This window comes from Phascolarctos cinereus, unplaced genomic scaffold, assembly GCF_003287225.1.
Source record: "Phascolarctos cinereus isolate Bilbo 61053 unplaced genomic scaffold, phaCin_HiC Scaffold_726;HRSCAF=1367, whole genome shotgun sequence".
Taxonomy (NCBI): Eukaryota; Metazoa; Chordata; class Mammalia; order Diprotodontia; family Phascolarctidae; genus Phascolarctos; species Phascolarctos cinereus.
The window spans coordinates 101721873-101744634 of NW_027556098.1; the positions used below are offsets into that span (position 1 = coordinate 101721873).

A 22762-nucleotide genomic window follows, 5' to 3' on the forward strand; every position below is an offset into this window, starting at 1 on the left:
ACAGCTCATCTTCTCTGTCACGTAATTTGTTAATGACTATCTTATTCCTGTTCTTCTTTGGAGTTCTTCATTGATTATATAGTACAGTCTGCTCAAATCCATATATCTTTATTGCCCTCTGTGACATTCACTTTCAAGTCTTTGAAGGCTGTTTATTCCATGTCATGCTATCATATAGTAATGATTTTTTAAAATGGCATTAAAATATGAACCTCACGGAAAGCTTAGGCTAATTAAAGGAGGCTCATAGTTTCCCCAAGTTAGTCCAGCCTGCTCTCCTCTATTTAATTCACTGTCCATCTGTACTGTCCATCCCATTCCCAATGTTCAAGTTCTACTACAGTCTGCCCATCCAAATTTGTTATAATCTAGACAGTAGCCACTCTTCACCTACTGAGTTGTTCCTGTGAGGATGGTCAAGCAAATCTTCTTTAAATAGTTGCAGATCTCTCCCATGAGGCTTTGCGATGTTAAGGTGTCAATGCCATCAGCATGTGTCATCTACAGACAGAAGCATCAGGAGGACCTCACCGTCCTTAAGGAATACTTCAATTTAAACTCCATAATGGATCTCCCCCATCACAGTGATGAATTCCTTTGGCCAAGCTTACAGATATATCTGCAAAGGGTCATGCGACAGGGTTATTTCTATTGTTCTACCTTTTAAGGAATCTCAAATAATCTTAATGTGTGGGTGAAAATTATCTTGTAAAAGAGCCTGGATTTTTTTGTTGTTGTTGTTCTATTTTGTTCTAGTGTTTTGTTCAATTAAATCAATTTTTAAATTAATCTTATATTCTCTATATCTTTCAGTTAATTGTGAAATAGTAAAGATGTAGTTAATTATTGATTATTGATTAAGAAATACTGCTTGTTCCCTAATATCCTCATTGATGCTACGTTTGAGATAATTCTCAAAGATTTTGTATAGATGGGAGAACAGGATTATAGGTTGGTAGCAACTGATGTTTTCTCAATTGCCTTTTTGGGGGAGTATTAAAAAGGTCTAAGTTGTTTTCCTACTGTGATATCTTCTCTTCCTTCAGAGCTATGCCTTCACAATTGTGTCACTTTTGAAATATATCTATAAATATGCATAGCCCAATCAAGCTACTTCTCCCCTCCTTTCTGGGTTAGTCTCATTTCCAACTCCTCTACAAGCATACACCTGATCGTGATGTTAAGGTGCAAGTGTGGAGGTTCCACCATCATTGACAGGAAAAAAGAATTTGTTAAAATGTTTTTTGCGAATCTTTTCCATTTTTTTTCTTGTTTGTACTTTGCAGTAGATAGATACTGGGTCGAGTTCAAATCTAGCCTCAGACACCTACTAGCTGTGTGGCCCTGGGCAAGTCACTTAACTACCCTATTTGTCTCCATAAAGGCTCTGGAGAAGGAAATGGCAAACCACCCTAGTTTTATCTTTACCCAGAAAACCCCAAAGAAGAGACAGACACAACTGAAACAAATGAACAAAAAAGCCCTACTTTCATTTTTATGATTAAATGTCCTTCACTTTGCTTAGATATGCCAAACTATCTTTAAACTGGTTTTACCTTCCATGACTTCTTTCTGCTTTATTTACTTTTCATAATCCTCCACCATCCTTTTTCATAAGATTTTACAAACATGTTCATATTCTTAATCAAGTATTGCCTATGGCAGCCCCATAGTGCTTACTCACCACTTGCTAAGTTAGATATTTGCTGAGTAATGCGCTTTCTGTCATCCTTTGGTCTTCTTCTTGTAGAAATTTTTTTACACTGGTTAAACTTCTAAACAATATTATAGCCAACGCTGATGTAATTTCTGTTATCCATTTCCTATTTTTAATGGCCAATTCCTTGTTTAAATACCTTGAGGTTGTTTCAATAGCAATGTGTGTGTGTGCGTGTGTTAGTAATAATGCTGATCTTAGTTACGACAACCAGATAGCTTGACTGAATACATGCAACTGACTCCAAGATAACTCCCATACTATACATCTACTCACATGTAAAATATGGACTGATTCAATGGGGTTCCCACCCAATGGCATTTGGCAAAATACATTTTTCATCCACCTTATTTGTATGGATGGCTAGGCTGAGTTCTTTCAAATGACCACAGATCACTCTAAGGCTCTGGGGTGTGCTAGCACTCCTTGCAATCAGAAAAATGCCATCTCCAAACCAGAAGCATCTGGAGATTCCTCTTACTTTCTTGTGGTAGGTAAAGTGGACACCATTGGTAATTTGGTAATTTTAAATCATTGCTAAGACATCTGTGCTATGTAGTAAATAAATGAACAAGCATTTATTAAGGGTCTACTGGGCATAATGCATTGTTAGGTGTCAGAGGTGCAATGATGGAGCAAGAAGAATAAGGGTACAAGTAAGTCCGTGTGTGTGTGTGGGGGGATTATTATCAGTGAAGAGAAGGGCCACCTTATTCTTTGAAAACAAAAAGAACAAGAGGGAAGAGGGAGTAGATTTAATGTTCTAGAGGAGGCTCCCAATCAAATGACTTCAATCTTATCTGTAGAGCTGAAGACAAGGTATTTGCCTAGAGACAGAAGTAAGAGTTGGGAGTTTTAGAAAACAAAAAAAAAAGGTTTGGAAGACCTGATTGAGGAGTTGCTAAAGAACCTTCCTAATGTACCACTTTGACTTTTTTCCCTGGTCAAAAACTCAATAGGAGCTCAATGCCAACCCACTGACCATAGAACGCAGCCCAAACTTCTTAGCTTTGGACTTAAGGCCCTCTTATCTCCTGCCGGACAATCCCGCCTCATACTGATTTCCCAGGTCAGATCTCTTTGCTTTTATTCACTGTTATTTTGTCTCCCCTCCACACACATACAGATACATATACACACATAGAAAGACACACATAAATACTGACACATACATGGCATTCCAAGCCTCTCACATACACACACACAGACACACACACACAATGTTCCACTCATATTTCCCCTCTCACATACACGAACACACATATACTGAGATATACAGCCATACAGACACACACACACACACACTCTCCTGATGGTCCATGCAAATTTGAAAGTAATTTGGCCAGTGATTTATACGGGAACACCCCGGAGAGGAAGCGCCTTCTAGCGAGTTGCCCAGGGTCACACAGCCTTCAGTGTAGTAGTCCCAATTTGAACCCAGGACTTCCGGGGTCGGAGGTCGCCCTGGTAATCAGTTCCTCGGGGAGTGGGAGGGGCGGAGCGCTCCGGCAGAGCCCGGGAGAGGAGAGGGGTCTCACGTAGAGACCCAGAGGCGACCACGAGGACGCTCCCCCGCCCCCTCCCCCTGCGCGGTACGCGGGGATCAAAGGGCGCAGGCGCGGGGAGGGGGCTGGGCTGCAGTGAAGATGGCGGGAACCTGGTCGCTGGTGCCTGCTGCAGCCTTGGTGCGGCGGAAGAGTTGGGACTTTGCCGCTCTCTCTTTCGGCCCCACGGCGTTGCTCTCCCGAAAGATCGAGAGAACGCCACAGAGGCTGCCAGGTCAGTGTCCGGAGGAGCAGCGGCCGCCATGCTCTTCCTGGGCCTGACCCGCATCTGAGCCTCCTTTGGTATCAGCGGCCCTTCCGCTTCCCCTCCTCCCTCCACTCCCCTCTCTCCCTCCGCTCCCCTCTCTCCCTCCACTCCCCTCCCTCCCTGCTCCCCCTCCCGGCCCTCCCTGTCTGCTCCCCCTCCCCCCCTTTCTGTTTCCCCTCCCTCTTCATTTCTGGGGTTTCCCCTCTGCGTCTTGTTCACATTTAAATCCCCAGCACCGTTCCATACTCGGACACAGACACACAGTCCTAGCATATTTTTCAGCACCATAGGTTTCAATTTTTTTTTTCTCAAATCTGGCAGAAAGAAAGAAGGAAGGAAGAGAGGGAGGGGAATATTGGTTGGAGCAGTGGTCAAGTAGTTTTGGGATCCCCAGGTTCGGTGTCCTGCCTTTTGTTTTTAAATTGAGAAAGGTGTTTCTTTCGTTATGTTCTGCGCGCAAATTTATTCAGGTTATTTATGTTGAGTTTGATGCTCTGCTGTTAGAGCCAGTTCATAACCTGGGATCCAGGTGTCAGTCAACTTGACCTTAATTTTCTTTTTTTAGATTAAGTCCAAACTCTTGGATATGTTGGGAGATTTTTTTTAAACCTTCCTATTGTAATTGCCTATATTTTGTAAATAAATTTACAAATGTTATGCTTTGATATCTTTGATAACAACCAAAGCATGTTAGCATTTATTTGAATTAGTTTCCCCAAGGTATCAGTTTCTGTATTAAAAATCATAAATTGGTCCTTATGTCTGGATTGTACACCTTCCTTTTCTCTACCTTGCTTAGGTGTCACCACCTGTTAGAGATCTTTTCCTAATCTTACTAGTTGTTAGCATTCTCATCCTATTAAGACTGCTTTGTTTTGCTTTATACTGTATACATGTTATATTTTTTCTAAGAATATAAGATCGTTATGAGCAAGCATAGTTAAGTTTTTAGGGTTTTTGTTTTTTTTATATTCTCTAGGACCAGCAATGGGGAACCAGGTTCCCCACTCTTGTTCTCACTCACATATCTTGCATATACTAAAAACACTTAATAAATGTTTTTTGAATTGAATGGATTTCACAAATCTTTTTAATTTTGTGAATAGTATGAAAAGAATTGTTTCATGATAAAAGATTACCTATCTTTAACCAGTGTTTGTAGATCAAAGACAGTTTTTAATATTGCCAGAGAAATTTTACTGACACTCATTCAACAAAAGTTCTTTTGTGTCTGAATACTGAATTAGATGCTGTTGAAGAACAAAAAAGAGAAAATGTAGGCCATCTTCTTAAAGCTTACAGTGGAGTTGATTTCCAAATCCATGTTTTCAGTTTTGACATCTCTCCTGAGGTCCACAATCACATTTCCAATTACCTACTGTGGTACAAGAGAAAGAGCACTGAACTTGGAGTTACAGAATTTGGGTTCACATCCTGCCCCTGATGATTACTACTTTTGTGACGTCAGGCAAGTCTTTTGACTTCTTTGCATCTCAGTCTCCTCATATGTAAAATGAGGAAATTTAATTAGATAACCTCTAAGGGCCCTTTGCCCTCTAAGATATATGAACTTATTTTCTACCTACGTGTCCTTCCATAGCTCAAACTCAGCATGTCTAAAACTAAAACTGAAATAATTTCTTTCCCAAATCTCCTTCCTTCCCTTTTTCTATTAATAGCACTATTGTCACCTTGAAAATTTGATGTTATTCTTCATTGTTCAGTTGTTTTCAGACTTGTCCAACTCATTGAGACTCCTTTTAGGGTTTTCTTGGCAAAGACACTGGAATAGGTTGCCATTTTGTTCTCCAGATCATTTTACATATGAGGAAACTGAGGCAAACAGGGTTAAGTTACATTCCCCTGGTCACACAGACAGTAAGAATATGAGGCCAGCAGTTCTCAGATGAAGAAATTAAAGCCATCTGTAGTCATATGAAAAAATGTTCAAAATCACTATTTGTTAGAGAAATGCAAATCAAAACAACTCTGAGGTACCACATCACACCTATCAGCTTGGCTAATGTGACAGAACAGGAAAATGACAAATGTTGGAGAAATGTGGGAAAATTGGAAGGCTAATGCATTGTTGGTGGAGTTGTGAATTGATCCAACCATTCTGGAGAGCAATTTGGAACTATGTCCAAAGGGCTATAAAAATGGGCATACCCTTTGACCCAGCAATACCACTTCTAGGTCTGAATCCCAAAGAAATCATACAAATGGGAAAAAGACCCATGTGTACACAGATATTTATAGCAGTTTTTTTTGTGGTGGCAAAGAATTAGAAATTGAGAGGATGCCCATTAATTGGGGAAATAACTGAACAAGTTGTGGTGTATGAATGTAATGGAATACTATTGTGCTGTGAGAAATGATGAACAGGCTGACTTCAGAAAAACCTGGAAAGACTTTTTGGTCTGATGCTGAGTGAAGTGAGTAGAAGCAGGAGAATGTTGTACACAATAATAGCCATGTTGTGCGATGACTAATACTGATAAACTTAGCCCTTCTCAGCAATACAAGGATCTAAGACATCTCCAGAGGCCTCATGATGGAAAATGCTATCCACAAAGAAGAAAGAACTATGGAGTTTGAATGCAGATCGAAGCATAATAGTTGCTATTTTTTTCCTTCTGTTGTATTTTGTTTCCTCTTTCTGGTGGTTCCTCCTATTGGTTCTGATTCTTTCTTACAACATCACTAATGTGAAAATATGTTTAATAGGAACGTGTATGTATAGCCTATATCAGATTGCACGCCATCTAGGGGAGGGAAGTGGGGAGGAAGAGGGAGAAAAATTTAAAACTCAAAAGCTTATGGAAGTGATTGTTGATAATTCAAAATAAATTAATTTAAAAAAATAAATAAATAAAAGAATATGAGGCCAGATTTGAATACTTGAAGATGAATCTTCCTGACTTAAGGAATACTTCCTCTCTGTCTGCTGCACCATCTAGCTGTTAATCCTTGATTTTCCTCTTCCACACTCTGTACATCCATTGAGTTGTCAAACCCTTTTGACTAGGAACAACAAATTTCACACTCTGGTTTGGTTCACCAGCACTGTAGCTCAGACTGTCATTGCCTTTCACCTAGACTGTTGCACTTTCTTGGCCTGTTTGGTTTCCTACCTCTTTACCAACTGCAACACATTTTATGTAGTATTGTCAGATTAATGCATAGCTTTAGTCAATAACTCCTTGCTCAGAATCCTTAATTTATTCCCATTTACTGAGCAGATAAAATACAAATTAATGCAGACTAACATTTAGGTCATCTGTATTCTGGCTCTTTTCAAATATACCTCTTATTGCCCTCACTTTGTATTATTCTTTATTCTAACCAAAATGAACTATTTGATGTTTCATGGAATGTGTGGCACAAAACAGGAGTTATGTTTATCAGTTTTGAAAATATTTTGAGGTATTCCTAGTAAAGTGATGTTTGTACAAGGTAAAGGAGATATTTCAATGTGGTTTGTTTTTGTTTTTGTTTTTTAGTTTGCAGGTGGAAGACAAATCTTTCTTTCCTTAATCGACGAGACCTTCCAAATCTGGCTTATAAGAAGTTAAAAGGCAAAACCCCAGGTGTTATTTTCATCCCAGGATATCTTTCTAATATGAATGGGACAAAAGCAATGGCAATTGAAGAGTTTTGCAAATCTCTAGGCCATGCCTGTATAAGGTAGGAAACATTTCAGAGAATACACTGCTACTATATAGGATAATGATGGCTATTTAGTTATAACTAACCAGAATAAGGATAACCAGCCTTTTTATGTTGTTATTATAACATGTTGTTAGTATAACTTTTATGTTGTGGATTTAGGATACAGTGATTTTACATAATTTTCACCCTGCCAATTTGGAATTCCAGTGATTTGGGTAAAGATTATGATAGATATGATTTAATTTTTTTTTTCAGTTAACCAAGACTCTCCTTCCTTTTTGTTCTCCCTTTCATTGAGAAAGAAGAAAAAAATGAAACCTTTGCTACAAACATGTGTAATAAAGTAAAACAAGTTCCTGCATTGGCCATGTCCATAAAAAATGTCACAATCTTCACTCTTTGAGTCTACCTCTCTGACAGGAGGTGGTTAGCATGTTTTATAATGAGTCCTTTGGAGTCCTGGTTGGTCATTGTATTGATTAGAGTTGCTAAGTCTTGCAAAGTTGATTATCTTTATAGTGTTGATGTTATTATACAGATTGTTCTTCTGGTTCTGTTCATTTTGTTATCAATTCACATAAGTCTTCCCAGGTTCTTCTGAAACCATCCTTTCATAATTTATTATAACACAATAGTATTTCATTACATTCACATATCATAACTTGTTCAGTATTTCGCACTTGCTAGGCATCCTCTGATGCCCAAGATTTTCTAATTCTTGCTTCTACAAAAAGAGTTCTATAGATATTTTTATAAATATAAGTCCTTTTTCTCTTTTTTTGATCTCTTTGGGATGTAGACCTAGTAGTGGGTCAAAGTATATGCATAGTTCTGTAACTTCTTAGGATAAATATAATTTTTAAAAGGACATTGTGCCAAGTAAGTTAATAGTACAAAAAGAATATTTAATTTACTGGAGAATAAATCTATTAAGCACTTTAGAAGTGCCATTTACATATGAACAATAGATATAATGTGATTCTTATCAATTATAATTATTCTTAATTTGACCATATTATTTTAGGCTAGCTCAAGGTGCTGTTTTTTCAAAGCTACTTTTACTTAATGATACTTTTCCCTGGCTTTCTAAATGATTAACCCATTCATCCAAGTAATTCAATTTGGGGAAGACTTCTGTATACTAACAGAAATGTAAGTAAATATGTGAGATTCCATTCAAGTGGAAATAGCACATTGAATATTTAGTGCCATAGGCCGTGTCCTTGAGTAGTTTATAATTGAATGGAAAATATATAAATAAATGACTTTTTTTTTTAAACAAGTTTTGGCCAGTTTATTAAAGAATGCTTTTGTACAGTTTAGTTTCACTAGTCTGTTCTGGCATGCTTCTGATGATATCAAAATCACCTGGGTCAGTGATAGCCAGTGTACATACTTTGTAGTACTTCCCACATGCTGTACCCAATTCAATGTTATTGCCACTGTAGTGGTGTACACCAGTTTTGGCCAACATAGCATAATATTCAGTCTCTGATTTCCTCAAGGCTGGGCAATTATTGGCTACGATGACCAATTTGGCTTTGCCTTGTTTGATCGTTTTCAGGGTCTGTTTGTAGCCTAGCACGTATTTGCCACTTTTCATGACCAGCTGAAGCCTTGAGTTGATGGACTCCAGTGACTTTTTCATCTTCTTTGCGGCCACCATCTTGCTGCCTGCAGTGCGGGAATACACTCAGCCAGAGACTTGCCACCAAGATGGCCAGGAAGCGAGAAAGACTAAATAAATAACTCTTAAAACAAAGGAGAATGAGATAGATAACTGTGGTTCAATTCAGTCAAAATGATATGAGGAATTTTGGGGGGAAGATCAGTTCTGGGGGTGGAGGGAAGGTTGGGGAGGGAAAGCTACATTGGGAATGTAGGCCTTGAATTGGGCCTGGTTAGAAAGAGCTACTTCAGGAGACAGATATTGGGAAGGAGGTGCAGGGTGTTTGGAAGGGGTGAAAGGGGTTTGAACGTGGTAAGAGAGAAGGAATCTGTTCAAAGCCAAGGAAGTTTTGTCAGCAAAGGCTTGGCAGTGGGAAATGAGGAAAAAATAATGGCCTTAATTTGAAGGGAATAGTAGTACAAGAAAGTTAGTTGGAGCCAGACCGGGGCTTGAAGGCTAGGGTCAGGAAATTACCCTTGGTATAGTAAGCATTGGAGAACCATTGAAGGTTTTGGAATAGAAGAATGACATTGTCAGAGAGCAGTGCATTAGGAAGATTATTTTTTTAAGACAGAACCCTGATGATTGGACTGAAAAGGAAATGGACTAGAAGCAAGAAGATGGCTAGGACATTGTGATAGCCTGCATGAGAAAATGAGTGTCTGAGCTGTGGTGATTTCAGTAGAATTGGAGAGGAGTATATGGTTATGAGAGAGTTTCAGGTAAAATTGGAAGGACTTCAACAACAGTTATTAGGCACCTACTGTGTTCTAGGCACTTGGTATACAAAGGAAGAAAAAAAGATAAAATTCCTGCCATCAGCGAGGCAGTGTTTGGGGAAGTGTCTGAACTTATAAACCTGAGTGATTAGGAAAAGAGTGGTGACATTATGAATACTTAAGTTTTGAACATGTTGCATTTAAATATATGTGATGCAATTTAGATGTAGGGAGATGGAAATATAGAACTAGAGGACTGAGGAGAGGTTGTGAAAATATATAGATTTGAGTCATCTATGTAGGAGTAGTAATTGAAATCAGAAGAATGGATGAGATCATACTAAGAAAGAGTGGTTACATTTAGTGATCTCTCATTTTGGCGCTGTTTTAGGTAAGCAATTTAGTTATTGTGCAGGCATCAGAGTTATTCACATATTAAAGAAATAGTAATCTAAAACCTGCTATGCCAGAAATTTCTTGGGGGCAAATTTAGCTAGCATTCACATAATCATTTTGGAAAATGTTAGGTACATATTATCTGACACAAATAACCACAGATATAGATAGATAGATATTTATATATATATATACACACACATACACACTCACATTCATACATATGTATAAAAACTGGCAGATATGTAGCTGTCAGAATCTTTTATTTCGTTTGATTGTTTTGATAATCAGAACAAGTTATTTTAGAAACTAGTTAAATTGAGAGAATTATATTAATCTGGCTTCTTTTATGAAATTAATTTTGAAAATGTTATATTTCTGAGTTTAAAAACTCATTTCAGACTATTTTAAAACATATTCTCAAGACCTATATCTTTTATGAGAATCTATGTAATACTAAGACTGCAAGAAATATATTTATGAAACATGGTATCTGTATTTGAAAAGCTTACATTACAATTGAAGGTAGTAGTTAAGAGGGCTCAGTTTGCAATCAGATGACCTAGATTCAAATCTTGGCTCTGACACTTAGTGGCTCGTTGACCTTGGGCAAGTTACTTTACCTCTCCGGCTGTCAGGAATCTAATTTATAAAATGAGGGAGTTAAACTAGAATCAGGGGTGGGAAGCCTACAGATTTGTTCTGTGAAGTTTGGATTCAGTCAGAGGGCCAAACTGGAGGATCCAGAGGGCCACATAGGGCCTTGATGCCACAGGTTCCCCATCTGGTTGATCTTTGAGGTCCCTTTCAGCTCTAAAACCATGATATTCCGATAAATATATTCCTGTAAAGTGGAATCAGGATACAGAGATTGCTCTGTATCTATATGTAATATGTGAATAAGTACTCCAGGAGGAATTATAAAAGAGGTATAAAAGGAAGAGCACTCATTTGAGAAGATACCAGGGTTTTTATGTATAGCCTTACTACCAACTAGTTGTGTGACCTCTGGCAAATTACATAACCTTTCTAGACCTCAATTTCCACAACCCTGGAAAGGGGGTAGGGATGTTATATATAATGTATGATCTGGAAATTCCCTTCTACCTCTGTTGAGTACTCCAGGTAAGTGCTTGATTATTTACAAGGAAGAGCAGAGAGCTAAGGAATGAAGTCGGGAATGGAGATTTTATAGAAGAGCCTTGATGGAGAGACCTTAAAGAATGAGTCAGATTTGAATAAGTTGTTGAGTAAGAGAGCAAAGCAATAGAAGGAAAGGGGCAAGGACAGCAAATTTATTTCCTGATTTATTCATTGCCTCAGATTTTTGTCATCATGTCTGTGGTTAGAATATCACTGATGAAGACTGAGTCAAAAGTTAATATTTCTGCAGTCCTGTTATTTAAGTTCTGAATATATATGTTCACTGATACTGTCTTATAGGACAACATAAAATATAATAGTTGGCAAAGGAAAAGCTGTAAAGCTTGTGATAGTCGAGTGTTTATAGATTATATGCATTTTTTATAATTATGTTTTGTTCATTTATCTCTACATTCCTCATTCCATAGTTTTAATCATCGATAAGCAATTGTATGCAAAAGATTTACATTGTGAACGAATCTGCTGTTTTTAAAAATACATTTTATTGGTGCCCTTTGTTTATTATGTCAGAATTATGTCTTGGAGTCTCTCCCCCCACCACCATCCCCCAAAAGTTAAGCAAAAACCCCAGTACAGTGACTATGTCTGCAGCATGAGCAGTGCTGCCCAAAATACCTGACTTCTTTGCTGAAAGAAAGGAAGGATGTGTCACTCTCAGTCCTCTGGAACCATTATTGGTTTTTCTGTTTCTCAGAGGCTTAGCTTCCTTTTAGGCATCTTTTCAGATACATTGTATAGATTCTTCGGGTTCTGCATATTTCAGTCTGCTTCATGAGATCCTAGATCTAGCACTGGAAGGAACCTCAGAAGTTACCTAATCCAATTCTTTCATTTTTTGAATCTGGGTGCTCTGACTTGCAAACCAGTGTTCTTTCTGCTAGCTCATACATATCTTGCCTGGTTTCTCTGCACCCCTCATATTTGTTGTTTCTTATTGCACAATAATATTTTGTTATATTCATATACCACAGTTTGTTCAGCTGTTCCCAGATAGGCGAGCAGCCACTTTGTGACCAGTTGTTTGCTACCATAAAAGTAATGTTATGAGTATTTTAGTCTAGATTGGACTTTGATTTCTTTCACCTCATTGGGACTAGTGGGTCAAAATAATCTTATGAGTGAAGTAAAACTTCAGAGTTCTTTTAATGTATGTTTATCTTAACATTCGTGATTTGGAACATTTTCAAATAATCATTTAAAGTTTGAAAACTGGTTACATTCTTTGAACACTAATTTATAGGGAAATGTCTTTTGGTCCTATATGTTTGTATTGATTCATTTTCAAATAATCATTTAAAGTTTGAAAACTGGTTACATTCTTTGAACACTAATTTATAGGGAAATGTCTTTTGGTCCTATATGTTTGTATTGATTCCCTAGATATCACAGATATCAAGCATTTGTAAAGGATAATTTAATGCAAGTTTTTTTTTCTCCTCCGTACTATACTTTCTCTTCTATCAGAATTTATTTGTTTATGGAAAAGCTTTTTAAAAATCTTATGTAAATGTTAATCTAAATTATACTCAACTTCAGTAGCCTCTGAGGTTATCACTTTATTTCAAGCATTGGTATTACTGCAAACATATCAGTTCATAGCAGTCTTTTACAGCTATGTCCAACTCATAATACAGAAAGATATAGCTTGTACCATAGTAAATACACAGGAAGGATTAGCTGTGTTCTTTAAGCTCCACCCACCTCCCTCTTGATATAGGTTACAGACTTCTAATTAAAAGCAAAGGAAAAGCATATTTTCAAAAAGGACTTAAAAACCTATACATGACTTGAAAAGGGTAAGCATGAGAAGATGCTTTCTTTGATATCATATTGCTGTTGCTCATACACAGTACTCTGTTTGCTTCTCAAAATTTATAGTTTCCTTCAACACTCAATTCAAGCACCATATTTTACATGGTCTTCCCTGATCCCCCTAATGCAGATCCCTTCCCCAAATCATCTTGTATCTAATTTGTACCTGCCTGTATTTGTGAAAGTTGTCTCCCTTAGCTAAATTGTATACTCCTGGAGTTTAGGGACAAATTCACATTTTCATCGCTAGTATCTGGCACAGTGTTGGACTTACAGTAATAAAATAAAATAAATACCAATAAAATGCTCCATGATTGATTAATATGGAACTAGTGTATGAGCTTCTCAAAATTATGGGCTAGCACTGTTGCCTTGCATTCAGTAACTGTTCAAAAATGTTGAATGGAGGCCAAGGAAGGATGCCTGGCCTGTTCTCTGGATAGATGATGATTTGAGCATAGTAAGAATACACATGAAGTTAAATTTAAGGTGATCTTAGTATTTCTCAATGAGAAGATCAGAATGTCCCTTATGTCTAGGCTAGTGTGAATTTATCATGTACCATAGTGTTCTACTTGCTGATAGATTTTTTTAATCGTAAAAGCACGTTTTTTATAAAGAACATGGAGTTGATTGACAATGTGTATTCTCTCGTGGGTGGCTATAGTTTTGTCAAGTGTTATGTTAGAGATCTTTGATATTGGGCTGGAAGGAATTTTATTTGGGCGACCCCCTCATTTTACTGCTGAGAAGACAGTCCAGAGAAGTTAAATGACTTGCCATAGTCTAAGTCCTAGAATCAGAATTTCAACTCAGGTTTTCTTTCTCCAAGTCCATTGCTCTTTCTACTATACCACACCAAATGAGGAAAATAATTTTAAGGTAATGATGATAATGGCCTGTTTTATTAGTGCTTGCCAAATTCAATTCTAACAGGTACTTGTCAATCAAGTGTACCCAGATTTACACAGAATCAGGTGGATTGGGACTATCCTTGCATGTACTAGGTTACAGAGTCCTGTAAAATAAAGCCTTTGATACTTAGAAATAAAAGTATCCCCCGAAACTTTCAGAGATGTCATATTTATATCTTAAGGAGTACAAGCCTAATGCATAGATTACACTGAATTTTTTTTTCTGATTAGTTTCATCATGTTTTTTTGTTTTGTGTTTTTTTTTGATGAACGTTTCAGAGCCTTTGCCTCATATGAGGTGTTAGCAAAGCTGTTGTTTTGTTAAAATTATAGAGCTCACAAAAATACTTACAGGGCTAGTTAGCGTCTTTCCTGTTTGCTGGTGTGTTACTTCTTTGGTTCAGCCTATTAACCAAAGTGTTAACTATGTGAAATGTCATTTGGAGTATGTCAGGGGAAAGTTGGTCTATCAAGTAGGACTTGCAATTCAGTTTCATTATGTGAAAAATGTAATTTTAATGTTTGTACCTGGAATTGATACATGAAACATTCTAAGAGCCTTGGGAACAATTGTGCCCTGTGTTTCTTGCAGACTTGTTTTCTAATGATGAAAAATAATTTGTAAGTTTTGGGTAAGTAAGGACTCTCCAGTGTACATTCTTGTACAAATTCTTGAAATGCTGAGGTCTACTCATCTTTTGTTTTCCAACAACAAATAGTGTTGAGCTAAAGGCATGGGTTAAAAAGACAAGGAAATGCTAGATATAGACATAGCAGTAATATATTGAATGTTACTGACAAGTAGAAAGACACCAAGAAACACTCGGAAGAAGAGATTTTTTTCTTCTAGAGTATGAGAATAAATGGAATATGAAGGAAAGGAGGAAGAGAGGGAGTCCTTCCCCTCCACAGAAGTCTACCTTGACCTTTGATTCAACAGTTAATTTTGTAACAAGGACAGTCTTAACTAAAGAACATCCCACTGTATCCATTTGATTCTTCATGAGAAAGCATTCTTTTGCTTATCTGCCTCTTATCAGGAAATTTTGCAAGAAAGCAAGTCAGAATAATTCTTGGTTCAGTACATATTCCCATGCTGTTTCACATTGATGACTCTGAGTAATCACGAAAAAGCCAAATTCTGTTCGACATACTTTACTTTCTAGGTCAAATAGGTAATGAGAAATTTTGCAACGAGTTCTATTAAAATCACTTAAAAGGTTTCTGCTGTTAAAGGGCTGATTCATTTGGTTTTTTTTTAAATTCATTTATTTGTAGTAATTCATTCTCTGACTATTCAAAATTAGGTCTTATTCTAGACACTAAGCAGCCAAAAGTTGTTAACTGTTCAAATTATGTGTAACTTTCTTGGTCCTCCTCTGCCAATATAACTAATTATACATTGAAATATTCTAATCACATACTTCAAGATCCCGGTCACATTAACTTGACATTATCCTGTTCTTTGAATTTTGCTTACACCTTTTTCTACTATTATATAGCCCTAACATCCTTAAAAATTGTATAAGATTGGATTCTCTGCCTTTACTAAACCAATCTAGTTTTGACCATTTTAGTTATTTTAGTAACTCCATAGTTTGGGTCTCCATGTTTGTATATGTCTCCTGTTGGTTCCATGGTTATTCAGCCTCCAAGTTGTAAATTTGCATGTTATCAGGTAGCATCTAAGAGATTTGTATCCCTTCCAACTGGGGATACTATCTAAGCCAGAATCAGACCTCTATGACCTTGCTTCCTAGGATAAGCTCTTCAAAATGGAGGAGGATATTCTTGACCATTATTCAGCATAGTCTTCAAGATCTTTGGTACAAATAGTTAGAAACTGACTATTATTTGTATACACTGGTTGTATTTTGATACTATCTCCCAATTAAATCATAAATATGCAGCATTAGCTACAGCCCCAAGTAGTGTAATTATATTTTGCTCACCATGGATGGTCCATAAAAAGAATGGACTGTCCTAGAAAACAAAATCCTATCCTAGAAAGCAAAATGCACAACAGCCAATAATAGCCTTAAAGACCTATTTGTAATACCAAAGGAAGGTAAACTCTTGATTATCCACTGGAATTTTTTTAATTTTAGGCTGCCTTCTCATTGATGTTCAAATATCTTCTTGGGCCATTTCCCTTCCACCTAATCATTTTATATAATTCAAGGAATGTAAGGTAATTCATAAACAACTCCTTTATCTAGCATGGTAAGACATTATGCCTAAGTGAATTTTTGGATTAATTACCCTTCAGGTGACCAAAACCCAATTCAGACATTTTGATGGAAATACAAAATACATAGATGTATTTTTAAACATAAAACACTGACCTTTAACATTTTTTATGACTTTAACATTTTTATGAACATATATTTTAGTTTTTCTGCCTAATAATTATTAGGAACCAGGTGTTTTCTTGCTGCTGTGATGTATCTTGCTTAAACTTTTTACCCAGGCTAGTTGTCCCCAACACCAATAATCTACTATTAATAATGACTTTAATAGGTCAACTTATGGAAAGCAATTTACATGCAAATTTATAAATATTTCCACATAAAATTATATAGGTTAACCTACCCTCTCAGTTTTTCCTCAGCTCTATTTATTAAAAAACTTATTTCCATATATAGTTAAGGATGGTAAAATAGCATTTTGACTCCTGGAGAATATTATTTCTCTTGTTTATATTTAATAAGTCATTCCTCAAGGGTTATGAAATATAAATGGGAAAATTTATATTCTTAGTTCATATTATGTATGCATAATACTACAAATGTATGATTTCTTTTGGGTTCCTGTTCTCCCCACATACATACCTCTGATCATTTAAGGACTAGATTCTGTGTAACCTAGTAACTGCCCATGAATAGCTAGAGAGAGAGTCCAAAAATGACTAAAATTTCCAGCCTCTGTTACTGGGAGAATAATGGTACCATTTAGAGAATGAGAGACTTTGGAGGAAGATGATGAGTTTGGTTGTAGCCTTAGTGAGTTTGAAGCCAATAAAGGACTCACATTTAATAAATGAACTGGAGGGAGAAGGAAGGCCCCAAAAGAGATGTAATGCAACATTTGTTGTACAGAATTCTGACTAATCAATCTCACTTTATAAACTAAAGTGTCTAATATATATGCTTTTTTCTGATGCTTAACTTTTATTGGAATCAGATTCTTATTTTCTACTTTAAAACTTTTGTACTTGTTTGAGCAAGTAAGCCAGAATTCCTTATTTCTGCTGTTATGAATAGATAAATCTTTTATTTTTTTTTTTACTTGAGCAAAATATATACTAAGATAGGAATAAATGAATGTCAGCATCTCTTCCATTCTGTTTTATAGTCTAAATAGGAACACAGAAGCACACATACACATGCACATAAACACACGTGTATATGCATGTGTATATGTGTGTATACTCAAACTCCACAAACCCCACCACTACCTCCACCCTAGCACCCCATAGGTGAAGTGAACAAGAAATCCACAAACAAGGAAGTCAGTAAACCTTTCTCTCTTTTGCAATAAATAAATAAATAAGAAAATAAACAAACAAATAAATAGGTAATAGTTCTTAAGCCCTTCTATACTTCTTGTCCTCATTGTATGGCAATTAGAATGATCTATAATACATATGGAATCTTAAGAATTCCTAGTTTTTACACATCTAAGCAGTTAAAGGAGTATGTAAATACATTACTTGAGCATTTTATATACCCTTGGTTTACAGAACTCAGTATCTTATCAGGTGTTTGTGGGAGAAAAAGCCCTGTCCCTTTTCCACACATTTCATTTCTGAGCATTTATTTCACTGGTTTATTGGGTTTTTTTAACTGGAGATTTGTTTAGGCTGCCTATTTTGAGAAGGAAAAAAAACCTGTTTTAGCTGTTGTCAGGATAAAGTAAATATTTTACTGTTCTAAGTATTGTTTTACTTGGTTTAGTTAAGAATTTTTTTTTTAAACATCTCAAATGTTATGTATCTTTGCATATTACTATCAAATTCCCTTTGTACTTGCATTGTAGAGTATTGGGAGTGGGGGAGAAAATGTTATCTATGCTTTTTGGTAATCAAAGTAATAGAAAATCCTGTTTACACGTTGTATTATTTTACAGGTTTGATTTATCAGGATGTGGAAATTCAGAAGGCAAGTTTGAAGACTGTACAGTGGGGAAATGGAGGAAAGATATTCTCTCTATAATTGATGACATAGCAGAAGGACCTCAGGTTATTTTATATGATTAAGTATTGACATCAGATAGTAAATCAGATTCTTGGTATATGCTCTAAACGTGGAAGAGGCAAAATGCAAAATTTTGCTGCTTGGCTTTAAAAAATTTTATTGCTGCAGTTTTCTTTTATTGCTAAACTTGTTTTTTTTCCTTTAAAATTTTTTTTTCATGCAGTAACTTTGTATTGTAATAATAATAGCTCATGTTTACATAATACTTTTCAATTTTACAAATCACTTTGCATGTATTACCTTATTTGAACCTCACATTAGCCTGTTAAGGTAGGTACTACTTAGTATCATTATCTTAGATTTACAGATGAGAGAACTGAGATTCAGAGAAACTATGAGTCTGATGATGACAGGAGTAAATTTTGAAGTCATATTGAGAGTCAGGTTCCAGGACTCACTACTTCCTCTTTGTCCTGCTACTTTTCAACCACTTAAGGAGTTAATTCTTCAACTGTATATCCTCCCAAATATATCAGAGGCCTATAGTTTAAAATCAGTGACAATCATGTAAAGTGTTAATTTTGTGGATTTCAATATCTTATTTTTAACATAAATATTTCATTTCTAGATATTGGTTGGATCTAGCATGGGTGCCTGGTTAATGCTTCACGCTGCGATTGCACGCCCAAAAAAGGTAGCAGCTCTCATTGGCATAGCTACAGCAGCAGATAGCATAGTAACAAAATTTAATCAACTTTCTGTTGAGGTAAGTAAATATGTGTATGTGTGTGTGTGTGTGTCTGTATAGACATATATATATATATGTATATATGCAGAGAGAAAGAGGGAGGTGTAGTTCTAAAAGCATGCTTATTAAGACTGTGTACTTCCTTTCTTCTAACTTTTCTACATTTTTCAAGTCCCTCTCATGCTTGTCTTTGCTTCCTCATGAACAGTCTCTTGGCTATTGCAGCCTTTTACTTCAAGGTCCACTTCATTTTTTTTTCTTATTTTTTCAAAGCCTTTGTCTTAGATTTTGTCTTGAGCCACATGGTCACTTTCTCAAATTGCTTCCATGGTATGTCTCTTTCTTTACTAATCACAGTACTTTATTTTGCCCACATCTTTTGTGATCTTTTGCACCTGTCCATTTTTGTTCTTTTGATTTAATCCTTGCTTGTTGTTTAAACATTCATTTGGTTCCTTTTTTCCACTTCTTATCTCAATGCTTGTGATGCTAAATTGGCCTAGTTTAATACTTAGACAAATTTGTGGCAGAGATAAAGTGTCTGAAATAACAGAAGTTGATAAACCTCTCATATATTGTTCTAAAGACATCTGTTTGAGGATGCTACAAGCTACAGTAATAAAAACAAAATGGGGATTAGAGGTCTACATAGTTTTACAACTCTGAGCCAGGCAAATGAGAAATTCTGCCCTAAATGTGAGGTAGCAAGTGGCAATATTTTCCTTTTAAGCCAAAGGTCAGCAGCCTCGCTTGTGCTTAAATACACTACTTTTTATTTTTGTATAAGAAGATCCAAAGAGAAGAAAAGATATGAGAGAGAAAACAAAAGGTGAAAGTGGTATCATCAGTATTTTTCTCAGGTCTCAATCACTGGCCCATATACCATAAGTTACCTAATTAATACTCATTTTTTGTTCAGTTGGATGGCCGCATCAGTTGTGACTACAAAAATATCATCTGCTGTAGAGAATAATCTTCCAAAGCCTGTCTCTTCTTCTAATATTTTTTTATCTATAATATTTGCAGTATTCATACAAATCATTTTTAAAGATTTTCTAAAGATAAGAAAGTAGACATATAGGTTAATGTTTATTTCCTTTATGTTTTGGGGGGTATTAATGTGTTTTTTCCTATTATTTAATTTACATGATCCTCTTGTTAATATCTTTAAAAATGCTTAGAATTAGGGAAAGTAGAAACCATAGTAATAATTTCAACTTGAGATTTAATACACTAATCAAAATAACATAAGTACATATGTTGTATATGCATAATGCCTGCCTGTCATATAATAGGTGTTTGATAAGAAAGTGAATAAAACATTTATTAAATGCTTGCTATTTGTGAAGCACTATGCTAAGCAAAAACAAGGAGCTCATTTTATTTTATTTATTTGTTTTGGTGAGGCAGTGGGGTTAAGTTACTTGTCCAGAGTCATACAGCTAGTGAGTGTTATGTGTCTGAGGCTGGATTTGACCTTACGTCCTCCTGATTCCAGGGCTGGAGCTCTATCCACTGCACCACCTAGCTGCCCTAAGGAGCTCATTTTAATGGGGGTGACAAAACATACGGAAGGTTTCAGCTGCAGGTCAGATGGAAAAGTTCCATCATTCTCAGGGGAAATATTGAAGCAGATTTCAGTTCTTCATTAATGTCATTCCCAGGGGCAGCTAAGTGGTGCAGTGGATAGAGCACTGGCCCTGGAGTCAGGAGGACCTGAGTTCAAATCCAGTCTCAGACCAGACACTTGACACTAGCTGTGTGACCCTGGGCAAGTCTCTTAACCCTAATTACCTCTCAAAAAAAAAATCACATTAATTTCATTCTCACTAATGAAATCATATCAGCTTCTGATGTTGAGCTCTTTAACAGTATCACGGACTTTGATTGTAAGAACTTTTTATTCTGGGTCTTCAGGAGTTGTTGCTGTAACACCTGTAGGGGTAGTGACCATACTGCATCTCCACATCTTCCTAGGATGATAGCTGAGGGCATTGGGCTAGAAGCAGTGCTTTTCCCAATATTCTTGGGCCCATCCTGCTTTGTATTATTATAACTATTTGAATACATATCTTATTCCCCTAATGAAGTATCAGCTCCTTGAAGATGGGGACTCCATTTTATTCCTTCTTTATGTCCCCTCTACATAGTGAGATGTACGTGTTTTGAAATTGAGCAGATTTTTTCCTGAACTTTTCACTGTATACAACTACTATTTGATTTTAAGTTTCATTTTGCTCTCTGTTCTTTTATTCTTTTTATTTTTGGTGAGGCAATTGGGGTTAAGTGACTTGCCCAGAGTCACACAGCTATGTGAGTGTTAAGTGTTTGAGGCTGGATTTGAACTCAGGTCCTCCTGACTCCAGGGCCAAAGCTCTATCCACTGCACCACCGAGCTGCCCCTGTTCTTTTATTCTTAAATTAGGGTGCAATCACACAATATTTGAATTTAAAATACTAAAGCAGTGATATTTTTGTGGGTTTTTTTCTTTTCTCTCAGTCTTTAAAGTTTGTAACAATGGCATGTGAACATAAATGCATATTTTAAAGTCTTGACTTTTCCCAACAGGCAAAAAAAGATATAGAAGTGAAAGGTACGTGGAAGGTGCCAACAAAATACAGTGACGATGGATTTTATATCTTTCAGTACAGTTTCATTAAAGAGGCAAATTTGCACTGCTTGTTAAACGGCCCTATCCCTGTGACGTGCCCTATAAGATTGCTCCATGGCATGAAAGATGAGGTCATTCCATGGCAAACTTCCATGCAGATTGCTGACCAAGTGATCAGCTCAGATATAGATGTCATCCTTCGTAAAAATGGTGATCATCGAATGAAGGAGAAAGAGGACATCAAACTTCTTGTGTATACCATTGATGATTTAATTGATAAGCTTACCACCTCAAATTGAGTTTATGGTGGCACAGATATACACTTTATTGTGTGGCCGACCAAAACCCTGTTTTTAATTGAAATGACAGACTAGTGAATCAGGAAGGCTGTAAGGGGTGACAAATGAAAAGTACTGGGCTTTAAGTTTTTTCTCTTACCTCCATATTGTAAATACTGTATGACAATTTTCTTAATGCTACATTTGCACAGATGGTAGATATTGTGAAAAACTATAGGTTGCTGGAAATCTTTTTCTCTTCCATCCTAGACTTTTTTCATTACAATGTTCCCTACACTATTTTTTTCTAAGAAAATGTGTTGATTGTGCCAAGTGTTTTATTTGGTTAATGCTTCTTGAATTGTAAAATAAAGCTTAGTTTTTCCGTTTAGGACCATTAAATATGAAGATTTGTGCAATAATTGTAATAGTTTTTTGCTCAAATATGCAAATTCACAAAATGAACAAGAATTGTTCAGTAAAATTAAAACTTGAAAAAGTCTGATTATAATAAAGTTCATAATGTAAAAGGTTGTTGCTTTTATAAAGTATATTATTCATAGATACTGTAGAATATTTTAAATTAAGGTTGTCAGAAAATTATTCCCAAGTACCTTCATAATAATATGAAAGAGGTATTGTTTATCAACTTTATTTTATTTAGAAGTTATATTTAAGCTTACTTCAAAGTTCAAGGATCTGTTATTTCTTTTGGACTGTTAGTACTTTTGGACTGACACACATTTTAATCCCTCCATGCTTTCATGAATTCTTAAAATTAAAGAGTTCAGTATCTAATGGCCAACTCTTTGAATAAACCTTGCCACACTTAATTTGGCTGATTTATTGCTATACAGGAATGGAGAACTTTCAGCCTTAGCATAGGATCTGCCAGAGCTTACCCTTTAATGATATATGGCCTTCAAGAATCCTGCATCACCTCCACATCAGCAAGCTTGTCTGTAAAACTTGAAAGATAAAACTGTTTGTTTTTTGTCTTTGTATCTCTTCTATCTTGCAGATATTAATAAGCATTTGGTGACTTGGAGGAAA

General features: G+C 36.2%; 1 protein-coding gene and 1 pseudogene across 2 annotated transcripts; one reads left to right on the top strand and one right to left on the bottom strand.

The window, feature by feature from the left end:
- The first annotated feature begins 3165 nt into the window (after nucleotides 1–3165).
- On the top strand, nucleotides 3166–22542 carry ABHD10 (abhydrolase domain containing 10, depalmitoylase). 2 transcript variants are annotated; one of them, XM_021007168.2, is made up of 5 exons: nucleotides 3166–3496; nucleotides 7033–7216; nucleotides 18004–18115; nucleotides 18700–18837; nucleotides 21467–22542. In XM_021007168.2, exons 1-5 carry the CDS (start codon nucleotides 3364–3366, stop codon nucleotides 21728–21730), a joined length of 831 nt encoding a protein of 276 aa, XP_020862827.1. In that variant the 5' UTR covers nucleotides 3166–3363; the 3' UTR covers nucleotides 21731–22542. The 2 variants fall into 2 exon arrangements, with proteins under 2 accessions (XP_020862827.1, XP_020862826.1); XM_021007167.2 differs by having other exon boundaries at nucleotides 3169–3496; nucleotides 21389–22542.
- On the bottom strand, nucleotides 8499–8867 carry LOC144454225 (large ribosomal subunit protein eL30 pseudogene; annotated as a pseudogene).
- Nucleotides 22543–22762: the final 220 nt, after the last annotated feature.

Coding starts and splice junctions, on each gene's coding strand:
- ABHD10 (XM_021007167.2), top strand. CDS start 3,364: ATGGCGGGAACCTGGTCGCTGGTGCCTGCTGCAGCCTTGGTGCGGCGG. Junction 18,116..18,699: donor ACATAGCAGAAGGACCTCAG/GTTATTTTATAT, acceptor TTTCATTTCTAG/ATATTGGTTGGATCTAGCAT. Junction 18,838..21,388: donor TTAATCAACTTTCTGTTGAG/GTAAGTAAATAT, acceptor TTTTCCCAACAG/GCAAAAAAAGATATAGAAGT.